Raw genomic sequence first — 16,861 nt, 5'->3', positions numbered from 1 at the left:
CTTTCGTTTGGGACTGATGTCAAGATGGTATGATAAGTTGAAATCCTTGTGACTATAGCATTTTAACCATATAACAGTGAGAGTTTAATCAGCTTTTCTCTCCATCAAAGCACCTTGTAACTCCTAGCATCAAGAACCCCTATACTGTCAACCCATCTTGAAGTCATCTTGTTGCTTTATCTTATGGTCAGGGGTTACTGCTTATGACTGAAGGCTACATTACAGTTATGGTGCTCCGGAGGCCTCTAATGCAAAAAACAAAGCGCCACCATCACCCACCAACAACAGAAACTTAATGATGATGATTTTCAGCCAGTTTCGTTATTATTTAAGTGCTTACTAAATGTCAGTCATTCTTTTAAGCCCTTTACACTTATTGACTATTAACTAAATTAATCCTCACAGCAACTTTAAGAATAGTCCTTTTGTTACCCTCATTACAGATGAATCAATCGAGGCACAGAGAATTGAGTAACTTACCCAAGGTCTCATAACTAGTAAGGGACAGAGTTGTAATGTGCACTCAGCAGGGCAGCTTCACACCCTGTGCTCTTAGCCACAGTGCTGTACATGCCTGTATTACTATGTTGTCACTTGCCTAGTTTGTATGCAGCTTGTGTGGAACAGATAGCTTGGTTGTAATAAATTGTTAGTCTGGATTTCTAGAAACCTGGGCTCTGCCCCTGACTTTGCTATGAGTTAGCCCAGTAGGTTTCAAACTTAAAGATATGTAATATATATAAGAATCACCCGAGAGATAGTTAAAATGCAGTTTCCCAGGTTCTACTCCCAGAGATTCTCATTTAGTAATTCTGATATGCTCTTCAGGAATCTGCTTCTTCAATGGGTCACCTATGTAATTCTGATGCAGAATTTTGTACTTTGAGAAACATCATACTAGTAATTTGGTCAATAGGTATATCACTTCTCTGAGCCTATTTTTTTCATCTTTGAAAATACTGAACAAGACTAGAGAATTCCTAAGATATTTTTTTAACTCCAGTTCTTTAATCTATGAAACATTTTAAATTAACATACAAAAAACATACTGTAAGTGCTCCTATGTATAGACAGATGGATAGGTAAATATAGATAGATGTGTTCATTGTATTAGGCTGTTCTTGCATTGCTATGAAGAAATACCTGAGACTGGGCAATTTGTAAGAAAGAGGTTTAATTAGCTCACAGTTCTATAGGCTGTACAGGAAGCATGGTGGCATCTGCTTCTGGGGAGGACTCTGGGAGCTTTTACTCATGGCAGAAGACAAAGCGGGAGCAGGCACTCACATGGCAAAAGCAGGAGTGAGAGAGAGCTGGAATGGGGTGGGGGATGCCACAGAGCCACACTTTTTTTTCTTTTTGGAGACAGAGTCTCACTCCGTTGTCCAGGCTGGAGTGCAGTGGTGCAATCTCGGCTCACTGCAACCTCCTCTTATTAATCCTGTTTTACAGATCCAAAGTCAGGGTAGAGCAGAAAGACTGTAAATATATAATGGTGATGAGAACAAATTATTTGTATTAAGTCCTGTGTGTGTGTGTGTGTGTGTGTGTGTATATATATATGGTATGTATATATCTATACACCTCATGTTATATATTTTCATCTTAACTCTTTTCTAAAAAGAGGCTTAAAACCTAGGTGACAGATTGATAAGTGCAGCCTCAAATATACCAGACCCCAAAAATGAATGAAATGACTTATTGTTATTATTTAATATAACAATAGAGACGGGTCTCTCCATGTTGCCCAGGCTGGTCTTGAACTCCTGGGCTGAAGTGATGGTTCTGCCTTAGCCTCCCAAAGTGCTGGAATTACAGATGTGAGCCACCATGCACTGGCTGAAATGACTTTAAAAACTGCATTATAGCTTCAGAACTAATGGAACAGAACTGACAATAAAATTTTTGAGCCAGACAGCTATGGGTTTTTGCTTAGTTATGTGGTTTGCAAGGCTGCGTGTCCTTGTGCCAGTTATTCAACCTCATCAGCTTCCACTTTGCTCATCTGTAAGATGAGGTGGCTCACGCCTGTAGTGCCAGCACTTTGGGAGGCAGAGGCAGGCAGATCACCAGGGAGATCAGGAGTTTGAGACCAGCCTGGCCAACATGGCGAAACCTCGTCTCTACTAAAAATACAAAAACATTAGCAAGCAAGATGGTGCTCGCCTGTAGTCCCAGCCGCTTCGGAGGCTGTGGCAGGAGAATCGCTTGAACCGGGGCAGCGGAGGTTGCCGTGAGCCAAGATTGCACCACTGCACTCCAGTTTGGGTGACACAGCGAGACTCCGTCTCAATTTAAAAAAAGAGATGAGGATTGCATGGCACGGTAATTGTGAATACAGGCTCTAGTACCAGACAGCCAGGGTTGAAATTTTGGTGTATGTAATGTTTGGCAAATTACTGTGTCCACTTTTGCTCACCAGTAAAATAGGATTACTAAGAGGACCCATGTCTTAGAGTATATATTAATGTATTAATTAATATATTTAATATATTTACAGTACTTAAATTTGTGCCTGGTCCATAGTTATATATTTAAGATCTATTCCTGGGAAAGTGATTTTTCTTTAAGAAATACTTTAAAAAGTTTGGGAAGCTCTGACCTGAATATGGAGTTCTTTTTAATTATTAAAGAAAGTTTGTTCTAATGAAACAATTTGAATAAATTTTGTGTTGTGTATTTGCTCTTAATGGAAAGATGAGAATCTGAACAGTTTGAAATCAAGATATTTTCTTTCTTTTTTTTTTACACGAATGAATCTTTCTTTTCTTTTCTTTTCTTTTTTCTTTCTTTCTTTTACTTTAAGTTCTGGGATGCGTGTGCAGAAAGTGCAGTTTTGTTACATAGGTATACATGTGCCATGGTGATTTGCTGCACTTAACCCATCATCTAGGTTTTAAGCCCCACATGCATTGGGTATTTGTTCTAATGCTCTCCCTCCCCTTGCCCCTCACCCCACAATATTTTCTTATTTATAAATAAATGTGGTTTATATTTTCAGGAAGATAATAAAGAAGAAGAAAGTTGTTATATTTTACATTCAAGCAGTAATGAAGACAAGACTGAACTTTCAGGAACAATTCATGATATAAATTCTTCTTTAATACTTGAAGCTCCCAAGGTATTTAGTAAATTTATTTCCCATTTGAATGATTTGCTATGAGCTGAAATTTCTATGTAGAAAAAATACAAAAGAAAATAAGACAAAAGCTTGTCCTTATCCTTTGGCTAAATAGATATAAATAAAGACATAAAGAAGAAAAAAACTTGTCCCCATCCGTTGGCTAAATAGATATAATAAATGAAATAATCCTCCTTTCTCTCTCTCTCTCTCTCTCTCTCTTATTTGAGATGGGATCTCCCTCTGTCACCGAGGCTGGAATGCAGTGGTGGGATCTGGGATCACTGTAACCTCTGCCTCCCGGGTTCAAGTGATCCTCCCACCTCAGCCTCTTGAGTAGCTGAGACCACAGGCATGTGCTACCACGTCTAGCTAATTTTTTGTATTTTTGGTAAAGATGGGGGTTTTATCATGTTGCCCAGGCTGGTCTTGAACCCCTGAGCTCAAGCAATCTGCCTGCCCCAGCCTCCCAGAGTGCTGGCATTACAGGCATGAGCCATGGCCTCATTGTATATATACATATATATGTATACATACACATATATATACATATGTATGTATACACACACACACACACACACATATATATATTTTTTTTTTACAGACTTTCACTCTGTCACCCAAGTTGGAGTATAGTGGCGTGATCTCAGCTCACTGCAACCTCTGCCTCCCAGGTTCAAGTGATTCTCCTGCCTCAGCCTCCTGAATAGCTGGGACTACAGGCGTGCACCACCACGTCTGGCTAATTTTTATATTTTTAATAGAAACAGGGTTTTGCCATGGTGGCCAGGCTGGTCTCAAACTCCTGACCTCAGGTAATCCGCCCACCTCGGCCTGCCAAAGTGCTGAGATTACAGACCTGAGCCACTATGCCCAGCCTATTTTTTTAAAACTAAATTCTTTCCTTCCGTATCACATTGCCTCTCTAAATGATAAAGTCAAGATGTAAAGCATTTTGAAAGAACAAACATACACTAATGTATTCCTAAAATTTTGGATGGTAGAACATATTGTTGAAAATAGACCTGCATTTAAAATGCTATAAAAATGGAACCACACAAAAAATACTCATATTGAATACTTTCTTTTTTTTTATTTTTTATTTTTTATTTTTTTTTATTTTTTTTATTATTTTTTTTATTATACTTTAAGTTCTAGGGTACATGTGCATAACGTGCAGGTTACATATGTATACATGTGCCATGTTGGTGTGCTGCACCCATCAACTCGTCAGCACCCATCAATTCATCATTTATATCAGGTATAACTCCCCAATGCAATCCCTCCCCCCTCCCCCCTCCCCATGATAGGCCCCATTGTGTGATGTTCCCCTTCCCGAGTCCAAGTGAGCTCATTGTTCAGTTCCCACCTATGAGTGAGAACATGCGGTGTTTGGTTTTCTCTTCTTGTGATAATTTGCTAAGAATGATGGTTTCCAGCTGCATCCATGTCTCTACAAAGGACGCAAACTCATCCTTTTTTATGGCTGCATAGTATTCCATGGTGTATATGTGCCACATTTTCTTAATCCAGTCTGTCACTGATGGACATTTGGGTTGATTCCAAGTCTTTGCTATTGTGAATAGTGCCGCAATAAACATACGTGTGCATGTGTCTTTGTAGTAGCATAATTTATAATCCTTTGGGTATATACCCAGTAGTGGGATGGCTGGGTCATATGGTACATCTAGTTCTAGGTCCTTGAGGAATCGCCATACTGTTTTCCATAATGGTTGAACTAGTTTACAATCCCACCAACAGTGTAAAAGTGTTCCTATTTCTCCACATCCTCTCCAACACCTGTTGTTTCCTGATTTTTTAATGATTGCCATTCTAACTGGTGTGAGATGGTATCTCATTGTGGTTTTGATTTGCATTTCTCTGATGGCCAGTGATGATGAGCATTTTTTCATGTGTCTGTTGGCTGTATGAATGTCTTCTTTTGAGAAATGTCTGTTCATATCCTTTCCCCACTTTTGGATGGGGTTGTTTGTTTTTTTCTTGTATATTTGTTTGAGTTCTTTGTAGATTCTGGAAATGAGCCCTTTGTCAGATGAGTAGCTTGCAAAAATTTTCTCCCATTCTGTAGGTTGCCTGTTCACTCTGATGGTAGTTTCTTTTGCTGTGCAGAAGCTCTTTAGTTTAATGAGATCCCATTTGTCAATTTTGGCTTTTGCTGCCGTTGCTTTTGGTGTTTTAGACATGAAGTCCTTGCCCGTGCCTATGTCCTGAATGGTACTACCTAGATTTTCTTCTAGGGTTTTTATGGTATTAGGTCTAACATTTAAGTCTCTAATCCATCTTGAATTAATCTTCGTATAAGGAGTAAGGAAAGGATCCAGTTTCAGCTTTCTACTTATGGCTAGCCAATTTTCCCAGCACCATTTATTAAATAGGGAATCCTTTCCCCATTTCTTGTTTTTGTCAGGTTTGTCAAAGATCAGATGGTTGTAGATGTGTGGCATTATTTCTGAAGGCTCCGTTCTGTTCCATTGGTCTATATCTCTGTTTTGGTACCAGTACCATGCTGTTTTGGTTACTGTAGCTTTGTAGTATAGTTTGAAGTCAGGTAGCATGACGCCTCCGGCTTTGTCCTTTTGACTTAGGATTGTCTTGGCAATACGGGCTCTTTTTTGGTTCCATATGAACTTTAAAGCAGTTTTTTCCAATTTGGTGAAGAAACTCATTGGTAGCTTGATGGGGATGGCATTGAATCTATAAATTACCTTGGGCAGTATGGCCATTTTCACAATATTGATTCTGCCTATCCATGAGCATGGTATGTTCTTCCATTTGTTTGTGTCCTCTTTGATTTCACTGAGCAGTGGTTTGTAGTTCTCCTTGAAGAGGTCCTTTACATCCCTTGTAAGTTGGATTCCTAGGTATTTTATTCTCTTTGAAGCAATTGTGAATGGAAGTTCATTCCTGATTTGGCTCTCTGCTTGTCTGTTACTGGTGTATAAGAATGCTTGTGATTTTTGCACATTAATTTTGTATCCTGAGACTTTGCTGAAGTTGCTTATCAGCTTAAGAAGATTTTGGGCTGAGACGATGGGGTTTTCTAAATACACAATCATGTCATCTGCAAACAGGGACAATTTGACTTCCTCTTTTCCTAACTGAATACCCTTGATTTCTTTCTCTTGCCTGATTGCCCTAGCCAGAACTTCCAACACTATGTTGAATAGGAGTGGTGAGAGAGGGCATCCCTGTCTTGTGCCAGTTTTCAAAGGGAATTTTTCCAGTTTTTGCCCATTCAGTATGATATTAGCTGTGGGTTTGTCATAAATAGCTCTTATTATTTTGAGGTACGTTCCATCAATACCGAATTTATTGAGCGTTTTTAGCATGAAGGGCTGTTGAATTTTGTCAAAAGCCTTTTCTGCATCTATTGAGATAATCATGTGGTTCTTGTCTTTGGTTCTGTTTATATGCTGGATTACGTTGATTGATTTGCGAATGTTGAACCAGCCTTGCATCCCAGGGATGAAGCCCACTTGATCATGGTGGATAAGCTTTTTGATGTGCTGCTGAATCCGGTTTGCCAGGATTTTATTGAGGATTTTTGCATCGATGTTCATCAGGGAGATTGGTCTAAAATTCTCTTTTTTTGTTGTGTCTCTGCCAGGCTTTGGTATCAGGATGATGTTGGCCTCATAAAATGAGTTAGGGAGGATTCCCTCTTTTTCTATTGATTGGAATAGTTTCAGAAGGAATGGTACCAGCTCCTCCTTGTACCTCTGGTAGAATTCAGCTGTGAATCCATCTGGTCCTGGACTTTTTTTGGTGGGCAGGCTATTAATTGTTGCCTCAATTTCAGAGGCTGCTATTGGTCTATTCAGGGATTCAACTTCTTCCTGGTTTAGTCTTGGAAGAGTGTACGCGTCCAGGAAATTATCCATTTCTTCTAGATTTTCTAGTTGATTTGCGTAGAGGTGTTTATAGTATTCTCTGATGGTAGTTTGTATTTCTGTGGGGTCGGTGGTGATATCCCCTTTATCATTTTTTATTGCGTCTATTTGATTCCTCTCTCTTTTCTTCTTTATTAATCTTGCTAGCGGTCTGTCAATTTTGTTGATCTTTTCAAAAAACCAACTCCTGGATTCATTGATTTTTTGGAGGGTTTTTTGTGTCTCTATCTCCTTCAGTTCTGCTCTGATCTTAGTTATTTCTTGCTTTCTGCTAGCTTTTGAATGTGTTTGCTCTTGCCTCTCTAGTTCTTTTAATTGTGATGTTAGAGTGTCAATTTTAGATCTTTCCTGCTTTCTCTTGTGGGCACTTAGTGCTATAAATTTCCCTCTACATACTGCTTTAAATGTGTCCCAGAGATTCTGGTATGTTGTATCTTTGTTCTCATTGGATTCAAAGAACATCTTTATTTCTGCTTTCATTTCGTTATGTACCCAGTAGTCATTCAGGAGCAGGTTGTTCAGTTTCCATGTAGTTGAGCGGTTTTGATTGAATTTCTTAGTCCTGAGTTCTAGTTTGATTGCACTGTGGTCAGAGAGACAGTTTGTTATAATTTCTGTTCTTTTACATTTGCTGAGGAGTGCTTTACTTCCAATTATGTGGTCAATTTTGGAATAAGTGTGATGTGGTGCTGAGAAGAATGTATATTCTGTTGACTTGGGGTGGAGAGTTCTATAGATGTCTATTAGGTCCGCTTGGTGCAGAGATGAGTTCAATTCCTGGATATCCTTGTTAACTTTCTGTCTCGTTGATCTGTCTAATGTTGACAGTGGAGTGTTGAAGTCTCCCATTATTATTGTATGGGAGTCTAAGTCTCTTTGTAAGTCTCTAAGGACTTGCTTTATGAATCTGGGTGCTCCTGTATTGGGTGCATATATATTTAGGATAGTTAGCTCTTCCTGTTGGATTGATCCCTTTACCATTATGTAATGGCCTTCTTTGTCTCTTTTGATCTTTGATGGTTTAAAGTCTGTTTTATCAGAGACTAGGATTGCAACCCCTGCTTTTTTTTGTTCTCCATTTGCTTGGTAGATCTTCCTCCATCCTTTTATTTTGAGCCTATGTATGTCTCTGCATGTGAGATGGGTCTCCTGAAGACAGCAGACTGATGGGTCTTGACTCTTTATCCAGTTTGCCAGTCTGTGTCTTTTAATTGGAGCATTTAGTCCATTTACATTTAAGGTTAATATTGTTATGTGTGATCTTGATCCTGCCATTATGATATTAACTGGTTATTTTGCTCATTAGTTGATGCAGTTTCTTCCTAGGCTCGATGGTCTTTACATTTTGGCATGTTTTTGCAGTGGCTGGTACCGGTTGTTCCTTTCCATGTTTAGGGCTTCCTTCATAAAGAAGAGTTATTTAGTCAAACCCTACCTTATGCTTTAATTTTAGAAAATGTATTTTGAAGCTTTCCTTTTTTATTCTTAAAAGGAATTATACTTATGTTGCTCTTTGCAGGTAGAGTATGGTTTTGCTTTACTTGATAACAGCTGTCTAGTGATATTCTTTGCATAATATGTAGACAGTGTCTCAAGATGATATGTGTTTCTATAATGTCTATTGTATTTCTTAGTGCAGACGTTTAAAAAAATTTCATAATCATATGATGTGTTCAAATACATCCTCTAACCACATTAAAGAAAAAACACAGGTTGCAGTATTTGGTATACTGTATTTTTTTTTTTTTTTTTTTTTTTTTTTGAGATGGTGTCTTGCTCTGTTGTCCAGGCTGGAGTGCAGTAGTGTGATCATAGCTCACTGCAGCATCAGTCTCCTTGGCTCAAGCAATTCTTTGCCTCAGCCTCCCAAGTAGCTGGCACCACAGGTGCCAAAAAAAAAAATTTTTTTTTTTTTTTTATAGACAGGGTCTCACTATGTTGCCCAGCCTGGTCTTGAACTGTTATTTATACTCAAGGGATCCTCCTGCCTTGGCCTCACAAAGTGCTGGGATTACAGGCATGAGCCACCATGCCCAACCCTACTGTGTTAATTTAAAAGCTTCCCTACTATGATGTTTAGGTGCAAGGAGAAGGCAATAGAAAAGAATAGATTTATTCCAGGAATTTACACTTGGTAGTAATGAATAGGACTTAAAATAGGAAAGATCTTTGACCTCTTAGAAAGAACTGGACCTCATTATGCCCAGCACCCAGAGGTTCCCCAGAGATAGGTCATGGTCTGAGCAAATCTATATATCAGGTTTTAGCCGGGAACCCACACAGTTTCTGCACGTTTAGTTTCGGTTGTATGCACTAGCTCTTCTGATTAGTGAAATATAAATTAATTTTAAAATACTGTATTCATTCCTTCATATTATATATTTTCAACACAGATGAAAAATAAGATTTGTTAATTTTTAGTATTATAAAAGAGTCATACTCAAAGTGGAGACATACTCCCCATATCTTTAGTTTATGGAGAATGTTTTCTAAACATTCGGATAGTTATCATTTCTTTTGGGTTATTTAAGCTTGAAAATCCTGACCTTTTAAGTCTTTTCTTTCTTACATAATAGTTTGAAGTGTATGTATGCTTATGTACTACTTTTTATGGGTTAAATATTTAGTGTAAGAGTTTAACAAAATTTCTGTTTCTAGTGGAGAATTGTCAGGTGGTTAATGTATAATGAATGTTTTAGCAAAATCATTCACCTTGCCAAGGGCAAATTTCTGCCTCATAATTTACTGTTTGTCCCTCTTCTGGGTTGAGGATTGTGGAGGTGAGCTTGTGTTTCTCCATGTTTGCTGTGGAGAGCTGTGCATGTTAGCTGTGCCTTGGCATATGCAGTCACACCAGCGTTTGAAAATTTTCCAGTTTATCTGTATAGTGCAGCTTCAGGACAGGCGTAACTTCACATTTTTTGCATCTTTTATTTATAGGGATTTAGAGATGAACCGTATTTTAAAGAAGAACTTGTGGATGAACCATTTCTAGATCTGGGAAAGTCTTTCCATTCCCAACAAAAAGAGATAGAGCAAAGCAAGGAGACCTGGGAGATGCATGAATTTCTGACTCCTAGACTGCAGGAAATGGATGAAGAAAGAGAAATGCTTGTTGATGAAGAATATGAGTTATATCAAGATCCCTCTCAGTCCATGGAGTTGTATCCCTTGTCGCGCATTCAAGAGGCCACTCCTGTGCCCTCCATGAAGGAGCTTCACTTTGGTACACAGTGGTTGCATGATAATGAACCATCCGAATCTCAAGAGGCAAGATCCGGGAGGAGTATCTATTCCCAGGAGGCACAGCCGTATGGCTATTGCCCTGAAAATGTGGTAAGAGATTAGAACAGATATTCCACACCTCCCCCTCTGCTCTCCTCGCCTGTCCGTGTCTCTGTCTAACTCATGTCACTTCAATTTTGTTTGTTTTTAAATGGGCCTTTCCATAGGTCATCAGTGTTTACAAGGTGTGTCATCCAGTGTCTAGCTGTAAGTGTGAGCTCGTCTTTTCTGTATTTCACATCTTCTCATGGGGGTCAATAAGCTGCAGTTGCCTTGCTGTTGTTGTAGGGTTTTTTTGCTTTGCTTTTTTAGTGATGTTTTTTCAATTTCTCATTTCAGAGGAGAGTTCTTTTAACATTTGTAATTAAAAAAAAAATTCCCTAGGGAAACACAGCTGTATATTTTTCACATAGTTTATTTATCAGGCAAAATCAAGGCCAATTTAGTACATACATATTGTTGTTTATATCTTGGTCGCCCACTTTGTTCTCTGTGTTATGTATGATGCTAAAGCACTCAACTCTAGAAAATTATCTTTACACTTGAGATACTATTTATTTACAACTTGGTGGGAAGGCATTGTAATATATATATATAATTTTCTTTCTTTCTTTTTTTTTTTTTTTTTTTGAAAACAGCCTCTCTCTCTCTCTCTGTCACCCAGGCTGCAATGCAGTGGCACATTCATGGCTCACTGCAGCCTCACCTCCTAGGCTCCATGAATCCTCTTACCTCAGCTTCCTGATCTGCTGGGACCACAGGCATGCACCACCATGTCTGGCTAGTTTTTTTTTTTTCTTTCTTTCTTTCTTTTGTTAAGATGGAGTTTTACCATGTTGCCCAGGCTGGTCTTGAACTCCTGGGGCCAAGCATCTCCCATCTCCCATCTCGGCCTCCCAAAGTTCTGGGATTACAGGCAGGAACCATTGTGCCCAGTGAAGAGCATTATATTTTAATAGATTTGCCTTTGCTATTATATCACCAATAAACTTTATTTTTAATAAAATTATAGTCAGGCGGTCACTAATTGGAATCCTTCATTAAGGACTTTAAAATATATATATATATATTTTAATTTCCTGCCCCAAATTAACTTTTAGGCAAATGGAAACAGACTTACTTATGGGGACGTTTTTAAAAAGACAGCTTAGTAATATGTTCAGATGCAACGTGGTGCTCTCCTCTCTGAGGTCGACACCTTTCCTGTTGTGATGTGCAAAGTGTGGCTTCATGTGTTCTCTCAGTGGGCAGATAGAGGGTGTTTCTGCCCTTGCCTCCCTTAGACATTTCCTCACTTTGCCCCTCATGCAAATGCTGGTGGCTTCCTCTCTTGGACAAGGTGCTGTGTTGGTTGTATTTATGTGACCCTGGAGGATTCATTATTATAGAGGGCCCTGGGCAGTGTACCAGAGAACAGATGTTTTTGGAATATGTGGATGATGCCTGGTTGCCTCTGGAAAGAGGTCACATGGAATCTGGTGTGCTCCATTGACGTTGGTACTTTCTATATTTGCCAGTGCCTCTCATATCTGTCAGTGCTTAATGCCAAACAGCATACATATTCAGTTATATGAAGCAAATTGGAAAGATTACTGAATATTCATAAAAATTCCCTTGTTCTGTTTTCTTCTATTAAAAGATAATTTTCTATGTACCCAAATAAAAGGCAACCTGAAATACCAGTTCATATATAAACTTTAAGGCTGTAGATGAAATGGTCAAATGTATACTTATAATATTTACTTTATAAGTTTAGTTAAACATTCAGTTTGAAAACCTGTAAGATGTTAAAATTTTTTTGCCTATTCTCATATTTAATTATATAATTTTATTTGAATTCTTCAGTGCATATTTCATGTCAGTATCTACATTATCACTAGAATCACTTTTTGATCATTTAACACAGCTTTCCAAATATATCATCTTCATTTCTAACTAGGTTGTTTGAGATACAGCAATTTTTGAATCTGTACTGTCACTCAAAATTTTATTCTTATCTCAAGTGTCATTTCCATAACATTAAGTTAAAAAAAAAAATCCCTCTCATAAGTTTATATTGATGTTCTTCACAATATAACTGTTACTGGAAAGAGGTCCCCATCCAGATGCCAAGAGAGGGTTTCTAGACCTCGCACAAGAAAATATTTGAGCGAATCCATAGAGTAAAGTGAAAGCAAGTTTATTAGAAAAGTAAAGGAATAGAAGAATGGCTACTCCACAGATAGAGCAGCCCTGAGTGCTACTGGTTGCCCACTTTTATAGTTATTTTTTTATTATATGCTAAATAAGAAGTGGATTATTCATGCCTCCCTTTTTAGACCATATCGGGTAACTTCCTGATGTTGCCATTGCATTTGTAAACTGTCATGGCGCTGGTGGGAGTGTAGCAGTGAGGATGACCAGAGGTCACTTTCCTCACCATCTTGGTTTTGGTGGATTTTGACCAGCTTCTTTACTGCAACCTGTTTTATCAGCAAGGTCTTTATGACCTGTATCTTGTGCCAACATCCTGTCTCATCTTGTGACTTAGAATGCCTTAACCATCTGGGAATGCAGCCCAGTAGGTCTCAGCCTCATTTTACCCAGTGCTGTTCAAGATGGAGTTGCTGTGGTTCAAGCGTCTCCGACATAACCACTTACTCTATTATCTGTTAAAGTGTTCTTTAAGAGGCTTGTTTAAAACAACAGTCAGTGCTTACAATTCGAAGAATGACTAGCCTGATTACTAAATCTATGTTAAATTTTCCAACTTCCCTCTTTTTATTTCTCATTACTGATTTAGCAATAGCCATTCTCTTCCATAAAAAGTAAATTTTCTGTTTACGGAAATAAAAGGCAACCTGAAATATCAGTTTATTTTAATGTATACACTTTTAAGGCTATAGATGAAACAGTCTAATGTATATTTATAATATTTGCTCTGGAAGTTTACTTAACATTCATATTTTAAAACCTATTAAAATGTTATTTTATTTTATTTTTGCCAATTCTCATGTAGGCTGTAAAGGTAACCTCTATAGGCTCCCAAACCGGCATTGAATAAGACTATTTCAGCCCTAATGTTTCTTGCCTAAACAGTATTTTATTTTCTTTAAATAATTATATGTGCTTTCTTAGGGTATTGGCTTTTTCTCCCTTCCACAGTGATAACACTTATACCCACTGATCAGGATGGGCTTGAATCTTTATTCGCCCCCTTTGTATTGCTAATGGACTCTTGTGATAATTTATCTAATAATATTATCTAATATTATAAACTCTGAGAAGATTTTAAAAACGCATTCAAATCTTACAAATAGAGAATTCCCAATACTCTTCTAGAGGGTGCCCTCCCAAACGATGAAGGAACATTATTATTTCTGTCTTGGTTGTAATATTCATTTGGGGCTATAGATGTCAGCTGTATTTGTGGAGGGCAACTGGTACCTAACTACTTCAAACTTTTATCTTTCTCTTCCACCCTCATACTTCATTTTAGCTGAAGAGTAAAAACACTAAAAGTTTGTAGATCTGTTTTTTGTTGTTTTTTTTTTAGTTATAGTAAAATACACACAACACACAGTTTACCATTTTAATCATTTCTAGGTGTATAGTTCAGTGGCATTAAGTACATGTACATTTTTGTGTAAACGTGGCCACCATGTCACTACAGATCTTCTTATCATCCCACACTGAAACTCTACTCATTAAACAATAATTGATCTTTCTTCTCTCTCCCTATCCCCTGCCAACCAACCACTGTTTTATGTTCTGTCTCTAAGAATTTGACTATACTAAAGTAACTGAAAAAAGTGGAATGGTACAATAGTTTTCTTTTGTGTCTGGCTCTTTCACTTAGTGTAATGTCTTTAAGATTCATCCATGTTGTAGAATATGTCAGAATTTCCTCCCTTTTTAAAGTTGAATATGTCGGGCATGGTGGCTCATGCCTGTAATCCCAGCACTTTGGGAGGCCAAGGTAGGTGGATTACTTAAGGTCATGAATTTGAAAACCAGCCTGGCCAACATGGCGAAACCCCATCTCTACTAAAAATAGAAAAATTAGCCAGGGATTATGGCACACACCTGTGGTTCCAGCTACTCGTGAGGCTGAGCCAGGAGAATCGTTTCAACCTGGGAGGCAGGGGTTGTAGTGAACCGAGATTGTGCCACTGGGCTCCAGCCTGGGCAACAGAGAGAGACTCCGTCTCAAAAAAAAAAAAAAAAGTTGAATAAAATATTTCCTTATAGGCATAGGTCTCGGAGAAAAAACTTTTCCTCTACCCTCTATGTTGTGCCTGGGAGAGTGCAAATTAAACTGACAGCATTAACGGGAGAGTAAAGGTTTATTTATATGCATATGAATGCAACAAAAGAAGCAGCAAGCTCACTAAGTGATTAAAGTTAGAGCTTACATACGTAACTTATGGGGAAAGGGAGGATGGAGAAAAGCTTCTATGAGAAGAGCAACTAGGTTTGTTTAGGAAAGACAAATGGGTTTTTAGGAGAACAAATGGGAGATAACATTTTTGATTATGTTGATAATTTTGTTATGTTGATAATTTTTTAAATGCAGGTGCCACTGATCCTTCTGTTTGCTTGTTGCCATTCCTCAAGAGGGCATTTATATAGTAGGCTTACTCTCAGTCTTCCTGGGGGTCGACCCACCTCAAGAGGCAATGTTTGATAGCCTCATTTCCTAGAACTTGCTGCTTAGTCACATAAGGGAAGCTCTGAGAGGGCTTTTTTTCTGCATCTGTTAAATCTAAAATATCTTCAGTTTATAATAATCCTCATACTGAAGCCGGATAGTTCCCTGACCTATTTGACACCTTGTGACAGAGGTGCCCCGTTTACTCAGCCCACCGCTCTCCTCGAGGGAGGGAGTGTGTGAGCAAACAAGGTGAGAACTGGAGTACATGCATGCTGGAACCAGCTGACTGCTTTGGTGCGGGCAAGGGTAAACTCCACTCACTCAGACCTGCAGCGTTCACCCCTCGTGGTAGGGGAGCGCTCAGGTGAGCGGGTGCAGGAGCCAGGGCAAGCGCTTTTGGGCACTGGCAGGAGCAAATTCTATGCAGGCCCAGTGGCAGCATCTAGGGGAGGTGCCTGTGACCTCCAGCGCCCCAAAGGGTGTGTTACAGTGCTCTTTTAGCTCTGCCATCTGCAGATGGCTTAAGTGTTAACAGTTCAGTTGGCCCTTGGCCTTTTCACATGAGGCAACTGCCGTCTCCCAGTGAGGGCAGAGGGCCAGTGTGACAGCCTTTTGTATCACACTTGTGGCTCCTGAGTTCTTTCTAGCATCCAGGAAAAGTGAGGCTGCATGAACGAATTGAAGGATGGTAAATGTGGGGATTTTATTGCCAATAAAGTGGCTCTCAGTGGGAAGGGGAGCTGCAAAGGAGATGGAGAGGTGGGTAGGTAATCTTCCCCAGAAGTCCAGCCATCTCTGGCTGGTTCTTCTCCAAAGTTACACTGTCAAACTGTCCCTCTAAAGTCAAGCCGCTTCTCTCTGATGTCTAGCTGTAGTCCCTGACATCCAGCTGCTTCTCCTCTCTGCCAGCTGAATCTAGGGTCTTTATAGGCACAGGATGGGATGGGGTGAGGGCATGGGTGGTTTAGGAAAAGGTAACATTTGAGCAAGAAAACAGGGATAGAAGTTCTCACTTTGGACCATGGTTTTAGGCTTGAGAGTGGGGTTTTGTCGGGGACCTGCCCTTAAATTTCTCTGCCTCCTGTCACTATCAATACCAACTCTGAGGTTCCTATAGGTCCCCACCATATATACCATATTTTGTTTTTCCATTCATCTGTTGATGGATATTTAGGTTGTTTCTACCTTTGGCCATTGCGAATAATGCTGTTATGAACATTGGTATATAAATATCTGTTGAAATCCCTGCTTTCAGTTCTTTTTAGTATATACTCAGCAGTGGAATTGGTGGATCATATGCTAATGCTATATTTAATTTTTGGGGAGCTATACTGTTTTCTACAGCAAGCAGCTGCTCCAGTTTATATTTCCATTAGCAAAGCACGAGGTTTCAAATTTCTCCACAGTCTCTCCAACACTTGTTTGCTGGATTTTTGTTTGTTTCCTAGGAGTATAAAGTGCTATTTTATATTTTGTTTTGCATTACCCTAACAATTAGTGAGATTGAGCATCCTTTCATGTGCTTATTTGGCCATCTTTATGTATTTGTTTGGAGAAATGTCTGTTCAAGTCCTTCGTCCATTTTTTAAAGATTTGTTGTTTTTTTGTTTTTGTTTTTTGCCTGAGGGTTATTTACCTAAGAATAATTCTATGTTCTTATTTTCTTCTCTTTTTAGAAAAAAAAAAAATCTTCTCTATTAAAAACAAAACAAAAACAAACAAAAAACAGAAAAAAGAAATTCATGTTTATTTAATTTATTTTTTATTTTTTTTGAGATGGAGTTTCGCTCTTGTTGCCCAGGCTGGGGTGCAGTGGTGCAATCTTGGCTCACCACAACCTCTGCCTCCCAGGTTCAAGCGATTCTCCTGCCTCAGCCTCCCAAGTAGGTGGGATTACAGGCATGCACCACC

The 16,861-nt window shown here is 38.9% G+C and overlaps 1 protein-coding gene across 2 annotated transcripts in view; it reads left to right on the top strand.

Moving 5' to 3' along the window:
• Positions 1-16,861, top strand: part of PATJ (PATJ crumbs cell polarity complex component) — a 422,851-nt gene that overhangs the window by 122,785 nt on the left and 283,205 nt on the right. For both annotated transcript variants that reach the window (XM_023187375.3, XM_023187368.3), the window contains exons 19-20: positions 3,002-3,121; positions 9,973-10,368. In XM_023187375.3, the coding sequence (XP_023043143.2) occupies positions 3,002-3,121; positions 9,973-10,368 (516 nt within the window). The remainder of the gene's footprint in view (positions 1-3,001; positions 3,122-9,972; positions 10,369-16,861) is intronic.

Source organism: Piliocolobus tephrosceles, chromosome 1, assembly GCF_002776525.5.
Source record: "Piliocolobus tephrosceles isolate RC106 chromosome 1, ASM277652v3, whole genome shotgun sequence".
Lineage (NCBI taxonomy): Eukaryota > Metazoa > Chordata > Mammalia > Primates > Cercopithecidae > Piliocolobus > Piliocolobus tephrosceles.
This window is presented reverse-complemented; position numbering and strand designations above follow the sequence as displayed.